At 42.4% G+C, this 23,013-nt stretch overlaps 1 protein-coding gene across 2 annotated transcripts; it reads left to right on the forward strand.

Moving 5' to 3' along the window:
- The first annotated feature begins 29 nt into the window (after positions 1 to 29).
- DORIP1 (dopamine receptor interacting protein 1) lies at positions 30 to 23,013 on the forward strand. Of its 2 annotated transcripts, none has more exons than XM_089657226.1 (5): positions 30 to 156; positions 9,623 to 10,147; positions 14,073 to 14,162; positions 16,105 to 16,239; positions 18,211 to 23,013. In XM_089657226.1, exons 2-5 carry the CDS (start codon positions 9,624 to 9,626, stop codon positions 18,392 to 18,394), a joined length of 933 nt encoding a protein of 310 aa, XP_089513352.1. In that variant the 5' UTR covers positions 30 to 156; position 9,623; the 3' UTR covers positions 18,395 to 23,013. The 2 variants fall into 2 exon arrangements, with proteins under 2 accessions (XP_089513352.1, XP_089513351.1); XM_089657225.1 differs by lacking the exon at positions 30 to 156 and adding an exon at positions 163 to 323.

The raw sequence follows: 23,013 nt of genomic DNA on the forward strand, positions 1-23,013 counted from the left end.
GAAATGCACGCACGGGGTGACGGGCTGACGTCGCACTTGTTTATGCACGTTGGGTGGCGGACGTGGACGGAGTGGAGTTCATGTTGGTGCGAGTCGGTGCCGCCCCTCGGGGCCCCGCGGGTGTTCTTCTGGGCTGAGCGCGCTCCACTGCAGCGGGTGAGATGCTCGGGGGGGTCAGCCTGTGTGCGGGACCTTCCCGGGATACTATTGGCTGGACGCTGAGCCAATGGCTGCTACGTGTGACGCCCCATCCCCCCAGCAGCAACAGTGTACTTGTGTTCTGACATGACAACCCAATCAAGACGAAGCTCCACCCCTTCTGTGTACGTTTATCACCCACTTTGTTTACATACCCACCTCCATACTGCCTATTACACCCCTGATGTGTACACTGCCCCTCCCCATACAGCTCATCACCCCCTTCTGTATCCATACCCCCTCCATAAAGGTTATCACCCACTTTGTTTACATACCCACCCCCATACTGATTATTACATCCCTGATGTGTACACTGCCCCCCCATACAACTCATCACCCCCTTCTGTATACATACCCCCATGCAAGTTATCACCCCACTTTGTTTACATAGCCCTTCATAGACCTTATCGCCTCCTTTATATACCCCCATACAAGTTATCACCCCACTTTGTTTACATACCCGCCCCCATACTGCTTATTACACCCCTGATGTGTACACTGCCCCCCCATACAGCTCATCGCCCCCCTCTGTGTACATACCCCCCATACAAGTTATCACCCCACTTTGTTTACATAGCCCTTCATAGACCTTATCGCCTCCTTTATATAACCCCATACAAGTTATCACCCCACTTTGTTTACATACCCGCCTCCATACTGCCTATTACACTCCTGATGTGTACACTGCTCCCCCCCCATACAGCTCATCACCCCCTTCTGTATACATACCTCCCATACAAGTTATCAGCCAACTTTGTTTACATATCCCCTCATAGAGCTTATCGTTCCCTTTACATACCCCCATACAAGTTATCACCCCACATTGTTTACATAGACCTTATCACCCCCCTTATATACCCCTTACAAGTTATCACCCCACATTGTTTACATAGACCTTATCACCCCCCTTATATACCCCTTACAAGTTATCACCCCACTTTGTTTACATAGAACTTATCTCCCTCCTTTATATACCCCCTTACAAGTTGTCACCCCTACTTTGTTTACATAGCCCAATACAGCTCCCCACATTTTGTTTAAATACTACCATAAAGCTTATTACCCCCCTTTATATACCCCCCATACAGCGTATCACCCTCTACTGTGTACATTCCTCCCATAAAAGTTATCACCCTCACTTTGTTTACATACCCCCATAGAGCTTATCACCCCCCACTTTGTTTACATAGCCCCTCATAGGCCCCCACTTTTATTTACTCCCCAATACAGCTTATCACCCTTACCTTGTTTACATACCCACTCCATACAGCTTATCACCCCCCAATTTGTTTACATAGCCTCATATAGATTATCACCCCCACTTTGCTTACATACCCCCCCCCCATACAATTTATCACCCCTCTTCTGTTTACATACCCCCATACAGCTCATCACCCCCACTTTGTTTACATAACCCATGCAGCTTATCACCCCCACTTTGTTTACATTATCCCCCTACAGATTACCACGCTTCTTCTGTTTACATACCCCCATATAGCCTATTACCCTCACTTTGTTTACATACCCCCACAGCTTAGCACCCACTTTGTTTGCATAGCCCCATACAGTTTATCAGCCACTTTGTTTACATACCCCCCATACAGCTGCTCGCCCCCACTTTATTTGCGTGCCCTCTACAGCTTATCACCCCACTTTATTTACATTCACCTTGTTTACACATCAGTTGACCCTTATCATCCCCGTTTTGTTTTTACCTGCTTTCAACCCCGTATACAAGCTATCACCTTTGCTATACAGCTTATCACCCCTCTTTGTATGTGTGGAATCTACCCCCTGTACAGCGTATCCCTTCCCTTGTATCCCCCATAGAGTTTTTCTTCCCATCTACTTGTGAACTACCCGCCCCCAATTAGCTCATCACCCCCTGTTTATTTGTCAACTGCTCCCCATATCGCTATCACTTCCGAATTCCTGTCATCTGACTCGCAGCTAATCACCCCCTTTTTATTTGTCAACTAATTACCCTATACAGCTCATCACCCCCTGTTTACCTATACACTGCCTCCCTGTGCACCTTTTTACCCATTTTCACTCACCCTACTGTATAGCATATTACCCCCCGGTCTACTTACCTTCATACTCCCCTCTATAGAGCGCATTACTCCCTGCTACAGCTAACCATTACCTGTCATCCCTTCCAGAAATGCTACCTGGGTTATACAGCATGTTTGGTATGTCATCCCAGTGTTGTGCGTAAAAATAAAAGAAACAAAATACAAAAAAAGTTGTCTCCTGGACAGGAAGGTAAAAAAAATTAAAATCTGAACAGAGATGGCAATAAAAAGGGTGACATTATTGAAGTGTACCTGTGCCCTGACTATGCACACTGAAGTATTGACATATTCTGAAAAAAAGCTGTAAAGGCACTTTAAACTTCATTCACCTTCGTAGCTGTAGGCATTTGGAAGAAATTTGTCTTCAAAATGTAAACACACAGCATGTATTTTTAACCACTTGCCACCCACCAACAGTACATTTACTGCTGGCGGAAGGCATCCTCAGGCATCGCAATGTGCCCATATGTCGCTGTGCACTTGCGCACCCCCCAAGGCATGGAGCGATCCTGTGACTAGTGTGTCCAGTGGACACAGCAGATCACTGTGTTTGGTGTTTAGTGTTTGGTACCCGGCTGCTAGTCAAGTGGTTAAAGTGTTACTAAACCCCGGACCCTGCATTCACTATATCTGGTCTCCCCGGACCCTGCATTCACTATATCTGGTCTCCCTGGAGCCTGCATTCACTATATCTGGTCTCCCACAGTACACAGAACATGGAAATGCAATTATTTTAGTAAATATAAACTACTAAATACCTTTGTTCAACAGCAGTATATAGCAGTCTTGTGACTTCTATCAGTGTCCAGCCGAGCACATGTTAAAGCTTGTAGGAGGAGTTTTCATTCTGCTCTGACTGTCTTGTGGGGCTGCATAACCCTGACCATCTGTCTGGACAATGCTGACTGGCCCTGTGCTGATCACATGCACTCTCCTAAAGAGAGAAAAAAAACTCTCTAGCAATACACACCAAATAGAGCATGTGCAGAGTTACACCTAGAGCTCTGTACTATCAGCAGATGGATTGGGGACAAAAAAAAAGGGAGGATCAGAGAAGACAGGATCAAACAGCCTTTTTACATAATGCAGAGGATTAACCCCGTAAGTTCCACAGTGAGTATAACAAGCATGCTTTACTGCATATACAGACTGATTTTACTGTTGTGGGTTTAGTAACACTTTAAGCACCTTAATGCCAGCATGTTACCCCCTTCATGTCCAGGCCATTTGTTCAGTTTTTGGAGTTGTGATAGTTTGACTGACAAGTACATAGTCATGCAACACTGCACCTAAATAACTTTTTATATCATTTTGTGGGACAGATTGCTTTTATTTAAGAAACGCTCAGTTGTTTAATTTTTACTTCTCCAAAAAAAAAAAAAGATAAAAAATGTTGGAAAAAACATGTTTCCCTTTTAAAACTTATAAAATAAAAATGCTCTGAGGGTAGAAACACCTCAAAATGACCCCCTTTTGGAAACTAGACACCCCAAAGTGATCTGCGTTATATTTGGCTGTAGTTTTTTGGATATGAAGAAACAAGTTGGTATCGAGGTGTTTATTTTGTACTTAGCCTTTTAAAGTTGCCCACTGAAGCCAAATGCAAGTCTTCCGTTATTAGTGGAAGTTCCCTGGAGAATGACATTGAATTGTTTGCAGTGGCTAGATGTCATGAATAAATTCACAAACACTCCCATCCCATCCCCCATTATTGGTGGTCAATGGCAATGTAAACCCCCTCCAAACAATTGCACAACATTGGAATTCTAACCCTCCCTCCCCAAACAATACCACATTTATTGGTGATCAGTGGCATTTCTAAACCCACCCACCCCCATCATTGGTGGTTGATGACATTTCAGGTTACTCCCCCAAAAGAATCCCAAAATATTGGTGTTCAGTGGCTCTTTAACCACTTGCCGACCAGTAATGTACCTATATGTCGCTGGACCGTCAGTGGTCATACCGAGACGATGCCTGCAGGTATTGTTTTTTTTTTTTCTGCTGGCAGTCTTTGTTGTAAAAGCAGTCCTAGTGCCTAATTAGCTACTGGATTGATTTTACAAGAGGCAGGAGGGGTCCTTCCTGCCACTTTCCAGGGCTTTCCCGTCCCATTAGGGAACCCAAGAGTGTAGCCAGAGGTTTTGCCGGCTGACCATAGAGCTGATTGGGGACCGTAACTGGCCCAATCATCTCTATGGTCTAAAAAGTGATGAGAATTTTGTCACTTCCGGTTTCAGAGGCTGTAAACAAACCATTAGTAGTTTGAAAAAAGCATTGTATCAGACTAATCTTGGTATGATCCAAAACTTTTAAGTTCAGAGGAGAGATCTGGGGTCTATTTCTAAAGAGTACCTGTCACTGTCAGGGATATTTACAAAAAAACTGTAAAGAGACAGTGTAAGAATAAAATAAATACATTTAAAGCACCCCCGTCCCCCTGTGCCCCCTGTGGTCCTGGACTTATACATAAACAGCAGTCGCACCACACATGAGGTACTATTACCGCAAATGTTAGATTGAGAGCAATAATTCTAGCACCTGACCAACTGTGTAAATCTAAAGTGGTAACCTGTAAAGGCTTTTAAAGCGTTGCTTATGGATAATAAAATGTACGTAGTTTGTCACCATTGCACAGGCATGTGCAATTTTAAGGTGTGACATGTTTGGTATCTACAGTCAGGTCCATAAATATTGGGACATGGACACAATTCTAACATTTTTGGCTCTATACACCACCACAATGGATTTGAAATGAAACGAACAAGATGTGCTTTAACTGCAGACTGTCAGCTTTAATTTGATGGTATTTACATCTAAATCAGGTGAACAGTGTAGGAATTACAACAGTTTGCATACGTGCCTCCCATTTGTTAAGGGACCGAAAGTAATGGGACAGAATAATAATCATAAATCAAACTTTCACTTTTTAATACTTGGTTGCAAATCCTTTGCAGCCAATTACAGCCTGAAGTGTGGAACGCATAGACATCACCAGACGCTGGGTTTCATCCCTGGTGATGCTCTGCCAGGCCTCTACTGCAACTGTCTTCAGTTCCTGCTTGTTCTTGGGGCATTTTCCCTTCAGTTTTGTCTTCAGCAAGTGAAATGCATGCTCAATCGGATTCAGGTCAGGTGATTGACTTGGCCGTTGCATAACATTCCACTTCTTTCCCTTAAACAACTCTTTGGTTGCTTTAGCAGTATGCTTTGGGTCATTGTCCATCTGCACTGTGAAGAGGCATCCAATGAGTTCTGAAGCATTTGGCTGAATATGAGCAGATAATATTCCCGAAACACTTCAGAATTCATCCTGCTGCTTCTGTCAGCAGTCACATCATCAATAAATACAAGAGAAGCAGTTCCATTGGCAGCCATACATGCCCACGCCATGACACTACCACCATGCTTCACTGATGAGGTGGTATGCTTAGGATCATGAGCAGTTCCTTTCCTTCTCCATACTCTTCTCTTCCCATCACTCTGGTACAAGTTGATCTTGGTCTCATCTGTCCATAGGATGTTGTTCCAGAACTGTGAAGGCTTTTTTACATGTCGTTTGGCAAACTCTAATGTGGCCTTCCTGTTTTAGAGGCTCACCAATGGTTTCCATCTTGTGGTGAACCCTCTGTATTCACTCTGGTGAAGTCTTCTCTTGATTGTTGACTTTGACACACATACACCTACCTCCTGGAGAGTGTTCTTGATCTGACCAACTGTTGTGAAGGGTGTTTTCTTCACCAGGGAAAGAATTCTTCGGTCATCCACCACAGTTGTTTTCCGTGGTCTTCCGGGTCTTTTGGTGTTGCTGAGCTCACCGGTGCGTTCCTTCTTTTTAAGAATGTTCCAAACAGTTGTTTTGGCCACGCCTAATGTTTTCGCTATCTCTCTGATGGGTTTGTTTTGTTTTTTCATCCTAATGATGGCTTGCTTCATTGATAGTGACAGCTCTTTGGATCTCATCTTGAGAGTTGACAGCAACAGATTCCAAATGCAAATAGCACACTTAAAATGAACTCTGGACCTTTTATCTGCTCATTGTAATTGGGATAATGAGGGAATGACACACACCTGGCCATGGAACAGCTGAGAAGCCAATTGTCCCATTACTTTTGGTCCCTTAACAAGTGGGAGGCACATATGCAAACTGTTGTAATTCCTACATCGTTCACCTGATTTAGATGTAAATACCCTCAAATTAAAACTGACAGTCTGCAGTTAAAGCACATCTTGTTCATTTCATTTCAAATCCATTGTGGTGGTGTATAGAGCCAAAAATGTTAGAATTGTGTAGATGTCCCAATATTTATGGACCTGACTGTATTTACTTGGCGTAAGATCATCTTTTATACTTTACCAAACTATTACGTATTATATTATGTTTTTGTGCATTAAAATTCATTAAAGTGTATTTTTTTCCGAAAAAAATTGCATTTGAAAAACCGCTGTGCAGATACCATGTGACATTTTAAACTGCAACACCTACCATTTTATTCTCTAGGGCCTCTGCTTTAAAAAAATATATAATGTTTGGGGGTCTGAAGTAACTTTTTATACAGATTTTTAAATGTAAACAAAAAGTGTCAGGAAAGATCTGGTCTTAAAGTGATTAAATCCCCACCCTAAATCATGGCCTTATTTGTTGCAGCCTAGAGGATTTAGGCCGGCCATACATGGGTCGATTTCCGAAAGATTTTTAGTTCAAAAATCAGACCTAAAAATAATCAGCCAATTTTTGTTTTGTTAGTGGGGCAATGGCACCTGCCGATTTTAATGGTTCCTCCCCATTTCGTTTATCGGGCATGCTGGAAAATTTGTAAAAAACGACCGATTTTCAAAATCATTGGTGGCACCATTGGATTACAGAACGAACAATGTTTTCAATCGAAAAATCATTCGTAATTCAACCCATGTATGTCCTGCTTTAAAGTGTTTGGGTTTTTTTAGGCACTTCTTTATTAAAATAATAAACTTATGGTAATACACAGAGCAGCTATTTAATAAATGGAACTTTACAAGTGCCCATGTAATAGATTGATGGGAGCTCCAGGCTAAAAGCAGGACGGGCCAGGCAGAAGAGGCGGCCGCGTTGGGCCACTCAGCAGGAAGGGGGTGCACAAAGGGCAGGACCTGCAGTCTATACTGCTCAAGTAGTTTACAGCTCAGGAGGAGGAGGGTGCATTTCATAATTTGGTATACATTATGTGTAGGTATTTTTGGTGTATTCGTGGATGCACTGTTTAAAAGTACAATAGCGTGTCACAAACTTTAGTATTTCTCTGGATAAAATGGCCTTAGGCAATGGATCATATTACCCCCCAACACAGGTAACAGCCCTTCCCCACGCTCACACTGGACACTTCTATTAGAAGTAACTGGTGGGTGACCAGACTGTTTTAAATTGAAGGCACATCTAAGCAGTGCCAGGGCAACTAAGAGTCATGAGACTTCAGAGAGTCTCATGACTCTTCTCATTAACCACTTCACTACCTTCCTCCTTTAGCTGTTTACAGATTACAGTTTCCTTTTTCAGTAAAGTAATATAAAAACAAGGGGACAGCCAATAAAGATCTCCTTCTGAAAATTCAGGTTTCTCTGGCTTCAGTAATATTTGAGTAAATGACATACAAATATTGGTCTCTGATCAGTGACTCAGAGAGTTCTGAAGACATTGGGGTTGATTTACTAAAACTGGAGAGTCTACTGATAAATAATGTATCCCGCGCTACCACAGTGATCCTAAAATGCAAATTGACATTTCCTGCTGAACTTTCATACTGAGTGAACTATAGGTGGCTGCCACCAAAAAAAGTGCACACATTCACTATGTTAAACAAAAGAAAAGATTAGAATATTAAATGAAAGAATAGAATAGAAAATAATAGAATGGAATAGTAAATGAAAGAATAGAAAATAATAGAAGAGGAGAAAATTTGAAAAGTATAGAAAGAATATAACCGTCTTCCGAAATTGTCAATTAACTAAAAATTGGCAGCGCCTACCTGAATAAATGTGCCTAAAACATAAGATTAATACATCAAATACCAATTATTGTGATACAAGCAATATATAGTTCATAAACGTGTTCCATAAACAGAATCAGTCCCAGTCTTCAGTGTTGACACTTGTTCTTCATCAGTACATTCAATGTGTTAAATCACCTTCATACGTGTTCAAACCATTCATAAATATATGCAGTGCAGTAATTCCCACCACCGTTCAAAGATGCGCTCACCTTCCAATATGACCTGTAAGCAACCAAGTCTAATAACTTTCCCAACTTTGGGTGGGACTTCGATAATGCCCCTCTATGAATAGATCATCTCCTAGTCATTTTCAGAACCTCTTCACTTTCAGGTGTGTGACCCTTTAAATCTGCGGTATCCGCTCTACAACCAGAACTCATCAAACAAAAGATCTCCTCATGGTGTAGTATTATACAACATCAATTTTATTAAAAATATAAGTTGCACTCCCATAGAAGACTAATTGGCAAGCTAAAAACTTAATCCCAGACAGCGGGGCTGTGGCTCCCAGGACCTGGCTCCGCCCAACGCATGTCATCACGGTCACGTAACTTCCTCAGGGGTACGGGCCGGGTGCGCATATCCTCCCTAAATACTGGAATTGCCTGCCATTTTTAAGGAGTCCAGCAGGCGAGACACATAAGAATTATCCCACCTAAACACAGTAACCAGTAACACCGGAGAGTGCAAAATCTGGTGCAGTTCTGCATGGTAGCCACTTCAGCTTGCTCAATTAACCCCTTTACGCCAGCCGCACACAAATGTGTGCTGGGCCTAGACGCCGAGCGGCTGCACATTTGCGTTCAGGTGAGAAAAAACATATGTGCTGAGAGCGCGTGCCCTGTCCGGTACTCACGGAAAGGTCCCGGTCTGCTCTTTCGATCCAGACCTTTCCCAATAACATGACTGCCGAGACGACGCGTCACAGCGGTCACATGATCCCTAAACCACGCCCCGCCTCCCGGCTTCTGAAACTTTAAAAGGGCCAGGAGGCGCCGGCGGGAAGGGGTTAAGCTTTGACACACAAAAAAATCTGGAAGCTGATTGGTTTCTATGCAGAACTGCACCATATTTTTCACTCTCCAGCTTTAATAAATCAACCCCATTGGATCAGCAAGACAGCCAAAGAACTATTTTTTTGGAAGTAGGTCAGCAATGGCAGCCTCTATACTCCCTCTGCACAGGTCTTCTTTAGCTTTTTTTTTTTCTCTGCGCTGGACACATTGGCCTGGTGTTGGTAAATCATGCGGTGTTGGATGATAGGAGCCCAGGGACACTGCCATTAGGTAGTTCTCCCATGATTAATGCACTCTCCCTGTTTAGGATGAAGACATTGTTTCAGGAAATCAAAGCTTCTATCAAAAACAACGTTGATCACGAACGCTCATTCTGGAGGCCAGTGCTCCCGTGGGGAGGCGTATTCACCATAAAAGCTGGCCGTAAAGCCATCTCTTGCATGCCCCTATATGTGGAGATTACCTTGAAGAACACTTGTACGATTGATGGCTTTTTGATGCTTCTTTATGTTATCCTGCGTGAAAACAACACATTCCCTCGGGAGCTGTCCCACTACCTAGGCAGAGAGTTTGTTGATTGTTTCCTCCATCTAATGGACACCTGCAGCTTCACTTCCGTCAAACTGCTATGGATATGGGACAAGATGGAGAAGAGGCAGTACAAGTCCGGCATACACAAAGCTTCCCTGGAGATTGACTTGTTTGGGAATGAACATGAGAATTTCACCAGAAACTTGGAGCGATTGATGGCCACAATACAGGAGAGTTACTGCTCCAACTCGCAGTGCCCCATCCGTGTGCAGGAGAGTCATATGGAGACTATTCTCATCAAGTAAGTAAAGCACTTAAAAGCAAAAATGTAGATTTTGAAAGCCATACAACTTACAAGATAAAGCCAAAGAATAAATAGCTTTTAACCTTACAAAAAGTATAGGCTTGCTTCCATCGGCAGCAAACGGGGTGGTTTTTTTCTGCCCCTGAACCGCCACCTACAACCAAGGTCGACATTATGGGGCAACTCCAACCTAAGACTTTAAAAAACTGCATGCAAACATTCTGAAAACACAGGTCGCATTTTCAGTTTGTATGCGTTCAATATGTATCACCAGTGGAAACTAGCTCTGTGGGTTTTTGGATTTTGACTTTTGAATTTGGTCCTCTTTCACAAGACTTTGCATCATTTGTGTTGTACGTAAAATAACATAGGACTCGGAAGGCACTTAAAACTTGTTTACACAAGCTTCACCCTCTGAAGAGTGATCTGTAATGAAATGTATTTCAGAGGGCATGTGACAGGATGGGGTGATGCCACCTCACATTTTAAACCCCTAAAAACCTGCACCGCAACCACTTGCATTGCATTGCAATGCAGCCCCAGTCAGATGAATGGGTCACTTTTGGCATCCAGTACCTTTTTTTTGGGGGGGGGGGGGGGGTATTTTTACCTTGCCGTAATATAAATCTGCATGTGTATACCCCATCCATCGCCTTTTGCAGCTAAAGGCTACATGCACACTGGCTTGAAAATTGCTGCTTCTACAGGAGTGTAGTGTTTTGCCTGTAGAAGCAGCTCAGTGTCCATGCACATTAGGACAATTAGAGGCATATTTTAACAGGGACGTGCAGTTCTTATTGCCTGATACCCGGGACATGCAGTTCCAGGTGCCGGGCAAGAGTTTTATTTTTCACATTTAGCCCTACTGCAGGTAAACAGCAGGGGTTAGAGCCGACAGTCGGCTCTCTTGTAAAGGCACATCCTCCCCTCACCAGCTGCCTTCCACCGACTGTCCCATCCCACTCTGGTGTGTGTCGTGTCCCTGGAGCTCCTCTTCCTCTTGACACATCATCGCCGGATAGTGCGGCCACATCTCCCCCTCTCCAGGTCCGTGGCCTGCTGTACAGTGAGGACCTACCTGTCCCCAGAGTTCCTCCCCCTCCCAGCATGTCACCTCTGGGCTAGTGTGCCCCCCCCCCCTTCACCTCCCTGGGCCTGTAGTCTGCTTTACGGTGAGGTTCAGTCACCATGGAGATGCAGTACAGGCATCGGCTGCTCCAAGGATGCTGGGAGTTATAGTCCGTTCTCTGCTATATACCCAGATGTACAATGTTTCTACAGATCGGACAGTTTGTTACTTAAAGGCCCTTGGTGGGCCTTTCAGGCTTTATTTTGGGGCGGTGCCCAGTAGTCAGGGGGGAGACCACCATACAGGGCGCAGAGATCCCACCGATATCTGTCCTCATATAATCCACTGAGAGTATGACCTATACCGGCTCTCAACCCTCCCCGCTGAATAGCTTTTACAAGCAGCCTTCCACGGGTGGAATGAAAGGCAACCTTGAGGGTGGGCATTAGAGCCTCTGTCAGTTTTTTCCTACTGTCTGTCCCAAGGATAGGAAGTTGGAGGAAATCTATAAACACAGCACAGCATCAATAACATTTTTTTTAGGAGCAAGGAACATTTAGAAGTTTTGTCAAGTAGTAGAAGACATCCAGATATATTACAAAGGCCACCGGCAGCGTGTTACAGCAAGCTCAGTGTATCTGACAAGGTTACTATAAACAGGGCAGCAACACGTTATCACAAGATTCTGTCTAGGACAAGATCAATAGGCAGTGAGCCCGGTACAGCCAGCCAGCCTCCCCACAACTTCTCAAACTTTCCTGGGCAACCTTTGTGTTGAAAAATATTATTTTCTAGGCGGAAAGTATTACCCATCTGGTTAATCCACTCCCTGGAAGTCGGCTGTTCTGGCTTCCAGTATTGTAGAATAAGTTTCCTGGCCTGGAGCAATACCCTATTTATAGGTGCCTTAGTAAATTCTGTTAAGTCCTAATCATCCAGAATGCCCAATACACAACATTGGAGGAACTTACAAGCTCAATGCTCTGTGTAATTGGGCAACTATATGGCAAATGAGGTTTAATGTTGATAAATGTAAGGTTCTGCACTTGGGGGCTAAGAATATGCATGCATCATACATACTAGGGGGGTACAACTGGGGGAATCAATAGTGGAGAAGGATCTGGGGGATCTGCTAGATCACAAGCTTAATAATGGCATGCAATGCCAAGCTGTGGTTTATAAAGCGAGCAAAATCCTCTCTTGTATTAAAAGAGGTATAGACTCCAGAGAGAGATATCATATTACCCCGGTACAAATCATTAGTAAGACCTCATCTGGAATATGCAGTTCAGTTTTGGGCACCAATTCACAAAAAGAACATTGGGGAACTGGAGAAAGTACAGAGAAGGGCAACCAAACTGATAAGAGGCATGAAGGAGCTCAGCTATGAGGAAAGATTAGAGGAACTGAATTTATTCTCTCTTGAGAAGAGGAGATTAAGGGGGGATATGATCTCCATGTATAATACATAAGGGGGGATATTTTTTTTTTTTTTTTTATAAATATTTATTAAATTTTTCCAATTCATATACAAAACATTTTTACATTTCTATTAAAATAATTATCCCAAATGTTTTCTCTTCTTACATAAATTATCCCTGTATATGATTTCTTTTCTTGCCCTCCCCCCCCATCTCCTCCAACCCCTCCCACGCTCAACATTCTTTTTACTCTCGTTAACTCCATATTATTCTGTTGTTTCTAAATCTCAATTCTAAGCCAGCTTCCAGGAATATTATCTCTTCATATATTTCACCTTTTCTCTGTATTCTTCCCAGCCTTTCCATTTTTTATTATATAACTCCAGCTTGTCCTGGAGGGGGGGGGATATGATCTCCATGTATAAATACATCAGTGGTTCATATAGTGAACTCTGTGTAGAGTTGTTCACCCTGAGGTCATCAAAGAGAACAAGGGGACACTACGTCTGGAGGAAAAGAAATTTAATCTTCAAACACGGAAAGGTTTCTTCACAGTGAGAGCTGTGAAAATGTGGAATAGACTCCCTCAAGAGTTGGTTCTGGCCAGCTCAGTAGATTGCTTTAGAAAAAGTCCTGGATTCTTTCCTAGATACACAGAATATAACTGGATATAACATTTATAGGTAAAGTTGATCCAGGGAATATCCGATTGCCTCTTGGGATCAGGAAGGAATTTTTTCTCCTGCAGGAGCAAATTGGATTTTTTTGCCTTCCTCTGAATCAACTGTGGGTATAGGATTATAACTTTTTTTTTTCTATGGTTGAACTGGATGGACTTTTGTCTTTTTTCAGCCAGACTAACTATGTAACTATGTAAGGAACGATAGTTTGAAAAACCAAATTAATAGTATCGACTGTCTTTGCCCAATATCGATGAAGTTTAGGGCAGTGCTACAATAGATATATTAGATCACCTTGGGCTGTATTACATTTGCTGCACAAGGGGGACTCTATTGCTCTCGTATGGTACAGTTTCAGAGTTATATAGTGAGCACAATATAAAAAGCTGCCACGTAGTATTTAGAGAGCCTGAAAGTACTGACTCTAATACACTATCTCATTGCTGTTCCTCAAAGTTACCATCTTGGTCCCATTTATCCTTGGCCTTACAGGGATACCCCTCCCGATAGGGAAGGAATAACATTTCATAACATTGAGAGATAAAGCGATTTTAAGCCATCTTATACTGATACATTCTGCAAAGTGTCTACTGGAGGCCCTGGGGCAGATCCAGGTGCTGGAGAGATTGGTTCTTCTGGGAAGGGGAGACTGCCTTGGCTGCTGTCAGCTAAGGAGAGATAATAATGGAAAGGTTTCCATGTGTGAGCGATGAATCTGACTTTACTGGGTTTTTTTTTTGTCATAATTACAGCCCGCCTCATGACATACCTCATGGAGACCTAATTCAGATGGCAGTGGATGAACTGTTCTGCTCTAGGATGGAAGTGTGCGAAGAGAAAGGGTAAGAAACCTATTACAAGACTGTGGCATTGGTGACACTGTCATACTTCACGGCTGGCTTTTCTGTGGTCATATACTTTCAAACAAACACTGTACTGTAAAGTGTAGCAATTAAAAACATCAGATCGTATTCATTATTAGACTTCCGCAAGTTGAAATCCAGTTGCTATGAGTTACTGTGCACTGTTGACCATATTAATAAAGGGTAACGTACCCTGTACATCAGATCTTCGGACCCCTGGTACACACACACTCCCCCAGTCTGGCCAGGCATTGGGTGTTCTTCATGCAGGGATCAAGTGTCCTCTGTAAACCTGCACGTGTTGGGAGATCTCATAGATAACATTGGCTGTACCCAGCCTGGAGCATGAGCTCATGGTTACCATTATTCTCTGTGTTGTCTTCCAGGTATGTGCAAACATATAGAGGATGCTGAAGTGCAAATGAACACTGTTGGGCCCTTGGTAGACCAGAGCAGTTAAAATAACCAGCAGTCTGTATATGAAGTCTTACATTAAGGAATTTAAAAGGTAGAGTGGGATGCAGTTAAGAAATTATGTCAATGTCATAAAGTAAGCCTTAAAGTGTTAGGAAATCCACAACAGTAAAATCGGTCTGTATATGCAGTAAAGCATGCTTGTTATACTCACTGTGGAACCTAAGAGGTTAATCCTCCACATTGTGCAAAAAGTATGTTTGATCCTGTCTTCCCAGATCCTCCTTTTCTTCTACTATCCCCAGTCCATCTGCTGATACCACAGAGTTTTAGGAGTCACATGCTCAGTTTAGTATGTATTGCAAGAGAGTATTTTTTTTTCTTTCGGAGAGTGTATGTGATCATCACAAGGCCAATCAGCACTGTCCAGACAGAGGATCAGAGGTTATACAGCCTCATTAGAACAGTCAGAGCAGAAAATAAACTCCTCCTACAAGCTTTGACCAGTGCTCTGCTGAACACTGATAGAAGTCACTATATACTGCTGATGAGAACAGGTATTTAGCAGTTTATATTTACTAAAATAATTGTATTTCCATGTCTTGTGTTCTGTGGGAGACCAGATATAGTGAATGCAGGGTCCGGGAAGATCAGATATAGTGAATGCAGAGTCCAGGGAGACCAGATATAGGGAATGCAGGGTCCAGGGAAACCAGATATAGTGAATGCAGGGAGAGCGGATATAGTGAATGCAGGGTCCTGGGAGACCAGATATAGTGAATGCAGGGTCCTGGGAGACCAGATATAGTGAATGCAGGGTCCTGGGAGACCAGATATAGTGAATGCAGGGTCCTGGGAGACCAGATATAGTGAATGCAGGGTCCAGGGAGACCAGATATAGGGAATGCAGGGTCCAGAGAAACCAGATATAGTGAATGCAGGGTCCAGGGAGAGCGGATATAGTGAGTGCAGGGTCCGGGGAGACCAAATATAGTGAATGCAGGGTCCGGGGAGACCAGATATAGTGAGTGCAGGGTCCGGGGAGACCAGATATAGTGAATGCAGGGTCCAGGGAGACCAGATATAGTGAATGCAGGGTCCAGGGAGACCAGATATAGTGAATGCAGGGACCAAAAGGTCTCCAAATGTAGCTTCCCCTGTAATCTGGCTGTATACTAAATACTAACTTTGAATGCCGGTTACTGAGATGCACATTAAAAAGAAAAATGAGGGGCGTTATGCCAATGTGACAAGATAGAATCCATCTCAGAATAAGTATATACCGTGCTCTAGACACATATGACCAGCATTCTAATGATGACAAGATTCATATGAGTACTTTTGTACTGCCTGCTATTGGAAAGCTATGTTACTTGGCTCATTTTTATGTTCGAGGCAGGTACACCTTAAATGATAATATTTAACTGTAAATTACTGTGCGTTCTGTCAGTGGCTGTCTTGTTTTTGCACAGGATGGTGACAGATATCAACTGTCTGTCTTGTCTAGGTGTGGATGCTTGAGGGAGTTTTCTCAGAGGGTTTTCTGTTACGGACCTCCTCCATTTGTTATATTAAACATGGAACAGTGGAAGTCGGAAGACCTGGCCTATGTACCTTATTATTTGGATTTATCTGATCACAAGTGAGTACAAAGTAACTGTACATCTCTTAATAATAGAGTGGATTGCATATCTACAATATTACAGGTGATTTGACATGTACTAACCGAGACAATGGAAAGATTTGTTCCTGCTTTAAACTGAGCAATGTAAAATTGACTTTATCCCACTGTGTTTATTCAAAGCATGCAGTAGGGAAGATAATGATTTGATCCCCTGCAGATTTTGTAAGTTTGCCCACTTACAAAGAAATGAAGGGTCTAGAATTTTTATCATAGGTGTATTTTAAATGATAGAGACAGAATATCAACCAAAAATCCAAAAGAAACACATGATACAAATGTTATAAACTGAGTTGCAGTTCAGTGAGTAAAATAAGTATTTGATCCCCTACCAACCAACAATAATTCTGGCGCTCACAGACTGGCTAAGTGCTCATGTGGTACACAGATTAGTCCTGTCACTTTAAGAAGGTGCTGCTAATGACAACTCGTTATGTGTATAAAAGACACCTATCCACAGAATCTCTTTTCCATTCAAACCTCATCATCACCATGGGCATAACCAAATTGCTGTCAAAGGATGTCCGAGACAAGATTGTAGACCTGCACACACAGCCATAGCTCAGCCCTGCCCCTTCTTCCCTCATTGGCTCATTGGTTGTGATTGACAGCTGCAAGAGCCAGTGGCTCCCACTGTTGTTCCAACCAATGAGGAAGGAGAGCCCCTGGAGAGCCAAGGCTCTTGTGCACATCACTGGATCACAGTGGGGTTCAGATAAGTATTGGGGGGTGGGGAGGGTCTACTACGCACAGGTTTTTTACCTTCATGCATAGAAAGCATGAAGGTTAAAAACCTTGAGCCTTTACAACCACTTTAAAAGCAGGCATGTCATTGAGGTACACAATTCAGTGACCCTTTGAGTGGCATACAATACCTTTTAATGGGGAGCAACACAGTGCCTTAATTGGTTAACAGTTCTGCTTTGCAGCACTGGGATCCTCGGCTTGAACCTCTTTCAGGATACTGTTTGCTCGTTCTCCTTGTGGGTTTCCCCCAGGTACTCCAGTTTCCTCCCACATTCCAATGACAAAATGGTAGGTTAATTGGCCCTAGAATGGTGTCCTAATGAGCACATCCAGCATGGCTCCCTTACCCTTTTTCTCCCCAAAACCAATTGGTGAGCACTTTGAGTCCTCAGGGAGAAAATGACTAAAGAAATAGACTTTGTATGAATTTATTGATACTATACCAGGCCACCTTCCCAGTCTCAGTGACCCTATGGCCAATGGATTTCAAGGGTTCATGTTTTGCCTATGAGGTCTGGTATTCAAGTACTGCAAGGTCTGTAACCAGTTCAGTATATGAATTGTTGTCCAGTTTCTCAAGATAGTTGAACATGTTGCAAACGTATTGTACAAGCTATGTAGTTTAGAACAGATTATACAAAAAAAAAATCATATTGTGTGGGATTACAAAGAGCCACTGCAGCTATAAAAGTTAGATGAAGTTGCTAGCCTGTATCTGAAAATGCTACTTACCTGGCTGTTATGCAGGATCACTGGCATCAGCATTTCCTAGATCACTGATAAGGAACAAGAATCCAGGAAAGCTGAAGCCCTTCTCTGCAAACTTGTACTGAGTAAGCGATTCAAAGAAGTTGATTTACTAAAGGCAAATAGACTGTGCACTTTACAAGTGCAGATGCAATAGTTTTCCCCATAGCTTAGTGAATGTAGTGAAGCTTCACTTTGTAAAGAATACCCAATCAGAGGCAAGGAAAATAAAAAAACAGCATTTTTGCGTGCACATGATTGGATGATAGAAGTCAACAGAGCTTCACCACATTCGCTAAGCTCCAGGGAAAATTAGTGCAACCAAACAAACTTGCAGAGTGCACAGTCTATTTGCTTTTGGCAAATCCACCACAAAGTATTGAAGCCAGAGAGATTTGATGAACCTAACCTAACAGATGTCACATGACCTGCTTTCAGATACCTGCTGGAAGGTGCCACTCTCTTCAACAAAGATGAGCATCACTACTCCGCAGCCTTCCAGATTGACGGCTATTGGATGCACTACGACGGCCTGAGGAATGTCAACATAATACTACTGAACAAACCCCCTGAGCTTCTCTTGTTGTCCTCTCTGGTATATGTGAGAGCTGCAGAAAAATAACCCAGCAAGTGTGATTGTGGTATTATCCAAATCGGTTATGTCATTTTTTTAAAAATTCTTTTTTTTTTTCCTTTTTTTTGTTTTTGCTCTTTTTTTTAACACGGATGGTAAATAGGAAATTTTAGAAGAAAAATAATTTAATATACTTAAGTATAATAACTACAGGGTTCTATCATGTTGGTGCTGATACATTTTGAGTTTAAATATTTATACTAAACAGTTTGTGCCTCCAACAAAGTGCAGCTATCCGTTACAAAAAAAAAGTATCTTTTTTTTCTAATTTTAGATGGTGGAAGGGCTACAAACTTTGTCAGGTTTTTGTTGCTGTGTCTTCACGGGGGAAATATACTCCCTTCCCGTCTATTTGTCCTCATGACTATTGTCACTGAGACAGGAAGAGATGGAAAATCCAAAAATTCTACAGTTGTCACCAAAAACAGAATAGAGGGGAAATCTTCCAATATTGACACCTGTTACAGTGACAACTGTCTAAGAAGGGATTTCCCATTACTTTGAAGCAATTTCTTTTCAGGAAATAAAGAGAAATCTCCCCAACAGGACACAAAAGAAACTAACAAGTTCTAAAACTTCCCTATGTATCAAAATTTAAAAAAAGAAAAGGTATCTAAAGATAGAATTGTAAGGAGAATTCTAGCAAAAAGTTTTAATGCAGAGTGCAGGAAGGAAGTCAGGGTGCTGGTGCCACCAGTACTCACACGTTTTACTTCAGTGATTACAGCATCTCTCGTCTCAGAGCACTTTGCAGCAGCAGAAATTAGTGCTTCAGAGAGACAAAAATGTAGGGCAAATTAACAGGTTTAATTGACAGGCACCCTCCCTAGCTTCACACACACATGTTGCTTTCACTCCCCCCTTTTTTGCTTTGGACAGAGCGCATGTTCTATTTAACTCAACACTTACCCTAACACTTAACCCTTCCTTCGCAGTAGATCTGTTGTTAAAATTAGTCTTCTCAAGAATCAGTAGGACTCAAACCAACATTCCTAAATCAACCTATTTAGGCTTCTGTGCATCATCATGTGACCTAAAGATGTTATAGGTGCATTGTGAGCATTTCATGTCATTACAGACTGCAGAGAATATATTGTTAGTCAAACAAGCCCAAGCAGGTCGACTTGCGGTGTGATGAGGAGAGCACAGCACTGCAGAGCCTGCATGATTAATGAGCAATTTTGTCTGCCCCCATGTGTGTATGTATGTATGTATACATACTATATAAACAAACACGTTTTAGTTAGATTGACGACGTTAAGATTATCACTGATAGGAATAAATTCAAATAACACATACAGCAAATTATTTTGGGTGTATAGATTAATTTGCACTACGTTTCAGCTCTGAGTCTCCCCTGACAACTCTTAACCTCCTTACCCCCTGCATATAAGATTTTGTCCCAGTTGCTTTTTATATTATACCTGTATTGCACACACTTTAAGGTGTTTATACAGTTTTCTAGCAGCTTGACCACTTTTATGGCCACATGGCAACCACGCCTGTCTATCTTCTCAAACACATTGGAATATTTTTAATGATGACTTCATGTTCAACACACATTTTGAGCCACAGTTTTAGAATCCCATTTGCATTTCATCTATATCTGTTTGAAGTACTCATTGTTTTCCCCATACAGGTCAAAGTAACAAGTTCACTTTAATCCTTCTTACCCAGTATCGTTCTTTCAGCTATCCTTTGCTCCTCAACTGCTTCATAGGGCTGCTGGGGGCAGGAAAAGCTGCTGTGTTAGCTGCGACTTGCTCAAGTTTTAGCTGACACATAGCAATGGACTTCCCCATGTAACAGCATTGGTGATTGACCCATCACTATCACACAAAGTGTATTCTCTTCCCTCCTGGAAGCTGAATGAAGGCAATGTAATTCTATTCTGCCGGGGGAGGCATAAAATGAACCTGCTGATTGCCCTGTATGGACATAGTATTGATTTGTTTTAAAGTAGAATTATGGCCCTCCATTAATAAATATGTGCAGAAACAATGAATTTTAGCTTTCTCGTATTCCCCCTGCAAAGTTCCACTAATACCTTTCGATCCTGCTATGAGGCCCACCTTGTGCAGGTTCCTGTGATGGTGTGGCAATGATGCTGCACTGCTCCTTAGGAGGTAAGTTACTGGCCAAATCACCAGGGGAAAAAAACCTAAAAAAGAAAACTAATACAGCCACTTCATCTAAAGAGCAGTAAGATGCAATATATTGCACTTTTTGTTTTGGGTTTATACAGCTTTAACACCCCTTTCCAGCCACACATACTTTTCTTATCTTTTCTTCACTTCCCCGTCTGATCAGCACCGGAGGGGGGGAAAGAAAAGACCCAGTACTTCAGGATGTGGAGGAGCATATGGGCACTGGGCTGATAAGCGTTGTACAGTAAATCCATTACCCTGTATGGCTATCATTCAGACAGCATGTAGCCTACACTATAGATTGCCATATGCAGAACAAATTCACTCACTGAGTGACACTGTTGGCCGCCTCCTGCCCGATGTCAATCGATTAAAAATCTAATGAGCCAAGTAGAGACTTGTCAGCTGAACAGCACCTGCATCCCATTAGATGCAGGCACAGTTTGTGTATTTTGACAGCTGGCTGTCAAAATACAGTAACCACAGCAGGGTGGATTCATCCATCCGCACTCTGTAGCATTGATGGAGGGATATGTTAGATATTTTCCATTTAGCTTGTATGTGTATGGCCAGCTTAAGACTTTCCTTTAATCTCAGTAGTTGAACAGAGCTGAAGGGGAGTAATAAGAAGGTAATTATATGCTACTGGGAAGCAAAAGAGGGGATTAAAGTGAAAACACAGGTTCACTTGAATTGTTAGCACTGCTCAGTGGATAATCCTGTACATAAAGTAGATCACAGAAGGCTCGCTGCATCATAGGCGTGCTCAAAATATTTTTAGCAATTACAAGTGTTAGTGGTGGAGACTTGCTAAAACTGGTGCACACAGAATCTGGTGCAGCTGTGCATAGTAACCAATCAGCTTTGACAATAAAATCTGGAAGCTGATTGGTTACTATGCACAGCTGCACCAGATTCTGTGTACTCCAGCTTTAGTAAATCTTTCCCAGTGTGTCCTCACTGTCCCAATTAAAGTGTATGTAGACCCTTAGGTCCCTTTCACACTGACAGAACAATCAGGTCCACCTGTCAGTTTTACAGGCAGACCCCATCGGACCATCTATAGCTCTCTATGGAGATGTGTTCACTGGCACCTGGTGGTATCCGATCCTGTCCACTGAAAACAAACAGATGGGGATCTATTCCCATCTGTCCATCGGATCGGATACCAGTCAGATAAAAACGAACAGGCAGTCCATTTCCATCCGACTGCCCCATAGAGAACAATGGGCTGTGTCCATGTCTGCTCTGCATAGCGGAGCAGACGTGGACCCGTCATGCACCTGGTCAGCGGGAATCAGCAGAGAGATCCTCTGCTGAGCAAGCGGATCCGCTTCATCAAGTCTTCCCCGTCTGAAAGGGGACTAACAGTGAGCTTATTTGCTTCCATTTGGCTATTAAATTTGCCCTTGAAAGTATTTAGTCATGTCTGCTTGATAAGTGCAAAAATACTTGTTGACATTGCCAAAAATCTACTGAGCTCATAACTTCTTGACTGTTACAGGTTAGCATTGTTCCCAGCAATCTCTGGACTACAGAACTCCCCATGTTATGGAGAAGAGAGAGGGAGGTGTTTTGTAGTCTTATCCTAGGGTGAGAATGCTGCTTCTTTATAAAGTACAAGGGAGCATTGTTACCCTACGATGTGTGTTACTGGTATAGTTACTAAGTTGATAGAAAAAAAAACTGAAGAGTGCAAAATCTGGTGCAGCTCTGTATAGAAACCAATCAGCATCCAGGTTTTATTGCCAAAGCTTAATTGAACAAGCTGAAGTTAGAAGCTGATTGGTTTTTATGCACAGCTGCACCAAATTGAGTGGTCCAGGTTTGTAGATCTATCCCAATATCAAGCTGACCTATATATAATAATTTCAGATCAGAAACCAATGTCTCTTTGTAATAATGAATACAGAAAAACATTTTCTTTTTCTAGAAAACCTGCAGTACAGAGGCTGAAAATACCAGTTCCCTGGCTGACATGCAGATCCATTGACTTCAGAACTGTGTCACTGATTAGTGTGCAGATGTCACAGACATTCCCGATCTGCATGCTTGTTCCAGGGTGATGACTGAAAGTATTGAAGGCATTTTCTTGTATTTCTCTCTCTTCGGGGGATGTGACCAGGAACGTTTAGGGTATTACTTTTTTTTCTTTTAAAATTTCTATTATGTTCACATGACTGGTTCTCAATCAGCGCTGGGCTTATTTTTCTACTACTCTACCTGCGATAATGTCTGTAATGAATACATTCTTTCACTGCCTCTGGCTTTATTAAGGGCTCGCTGCTTGTTCACACTTGGCATCCAAGAAGAATATTTGGACTATGGTAGTTCTGTAATGTATAATATAAATGTATCATTTTCTTGGCAAAGATGATTAGGTTGGGGAAAAAAATCTATGCAATTCTTTGTACACTTTTTATTTACAGAAATAAATTTATAATAAAAATGCTGTTTTGG

The sequence above is a fragment of the Staurois parvus genome, unplaced genomic scaffold, assembly GCF_062004578.1.
Source record: "Staurois parvus isolate SC_StPar_1 unplaced genomic scaffold, SC_StPar_1.0 ptg000978l, whole genome shotgun sequence".
Taxonomy (NCBI): Eukaryota; Metazoa; Chordata; class Amphibia; order Anura; family Ranidae; genus Staurois; species Staurois parvus.

What these genes read in the sequence shown, in the direction of transcription:
- DORIP1 (XM_089657225.1), top strand. Translation starts at nt 286, where the DNA reads ATGACAACCCAATCAAGACGAAGCTCCACCCCTTCTGT. An exon ending in GAAGTGTGCGAAGAGAAAGG is followed by an intron (nt 14,163 to 16,104) that starts GTAAGAAACCTA and finishes TGTCTTGTCTAG; the next exon opens with GTGTGGATGCTTGAGGGAGT. An exon ending in TTGGATTTATCTGATCACAA is followed by an intron (nt 16,240 to 18,210) that starts GTGAGTACAAAG and finishes ACCTGCTTTCAG; the next exon opens with ATACCTGCTGGAAGGTGCCA.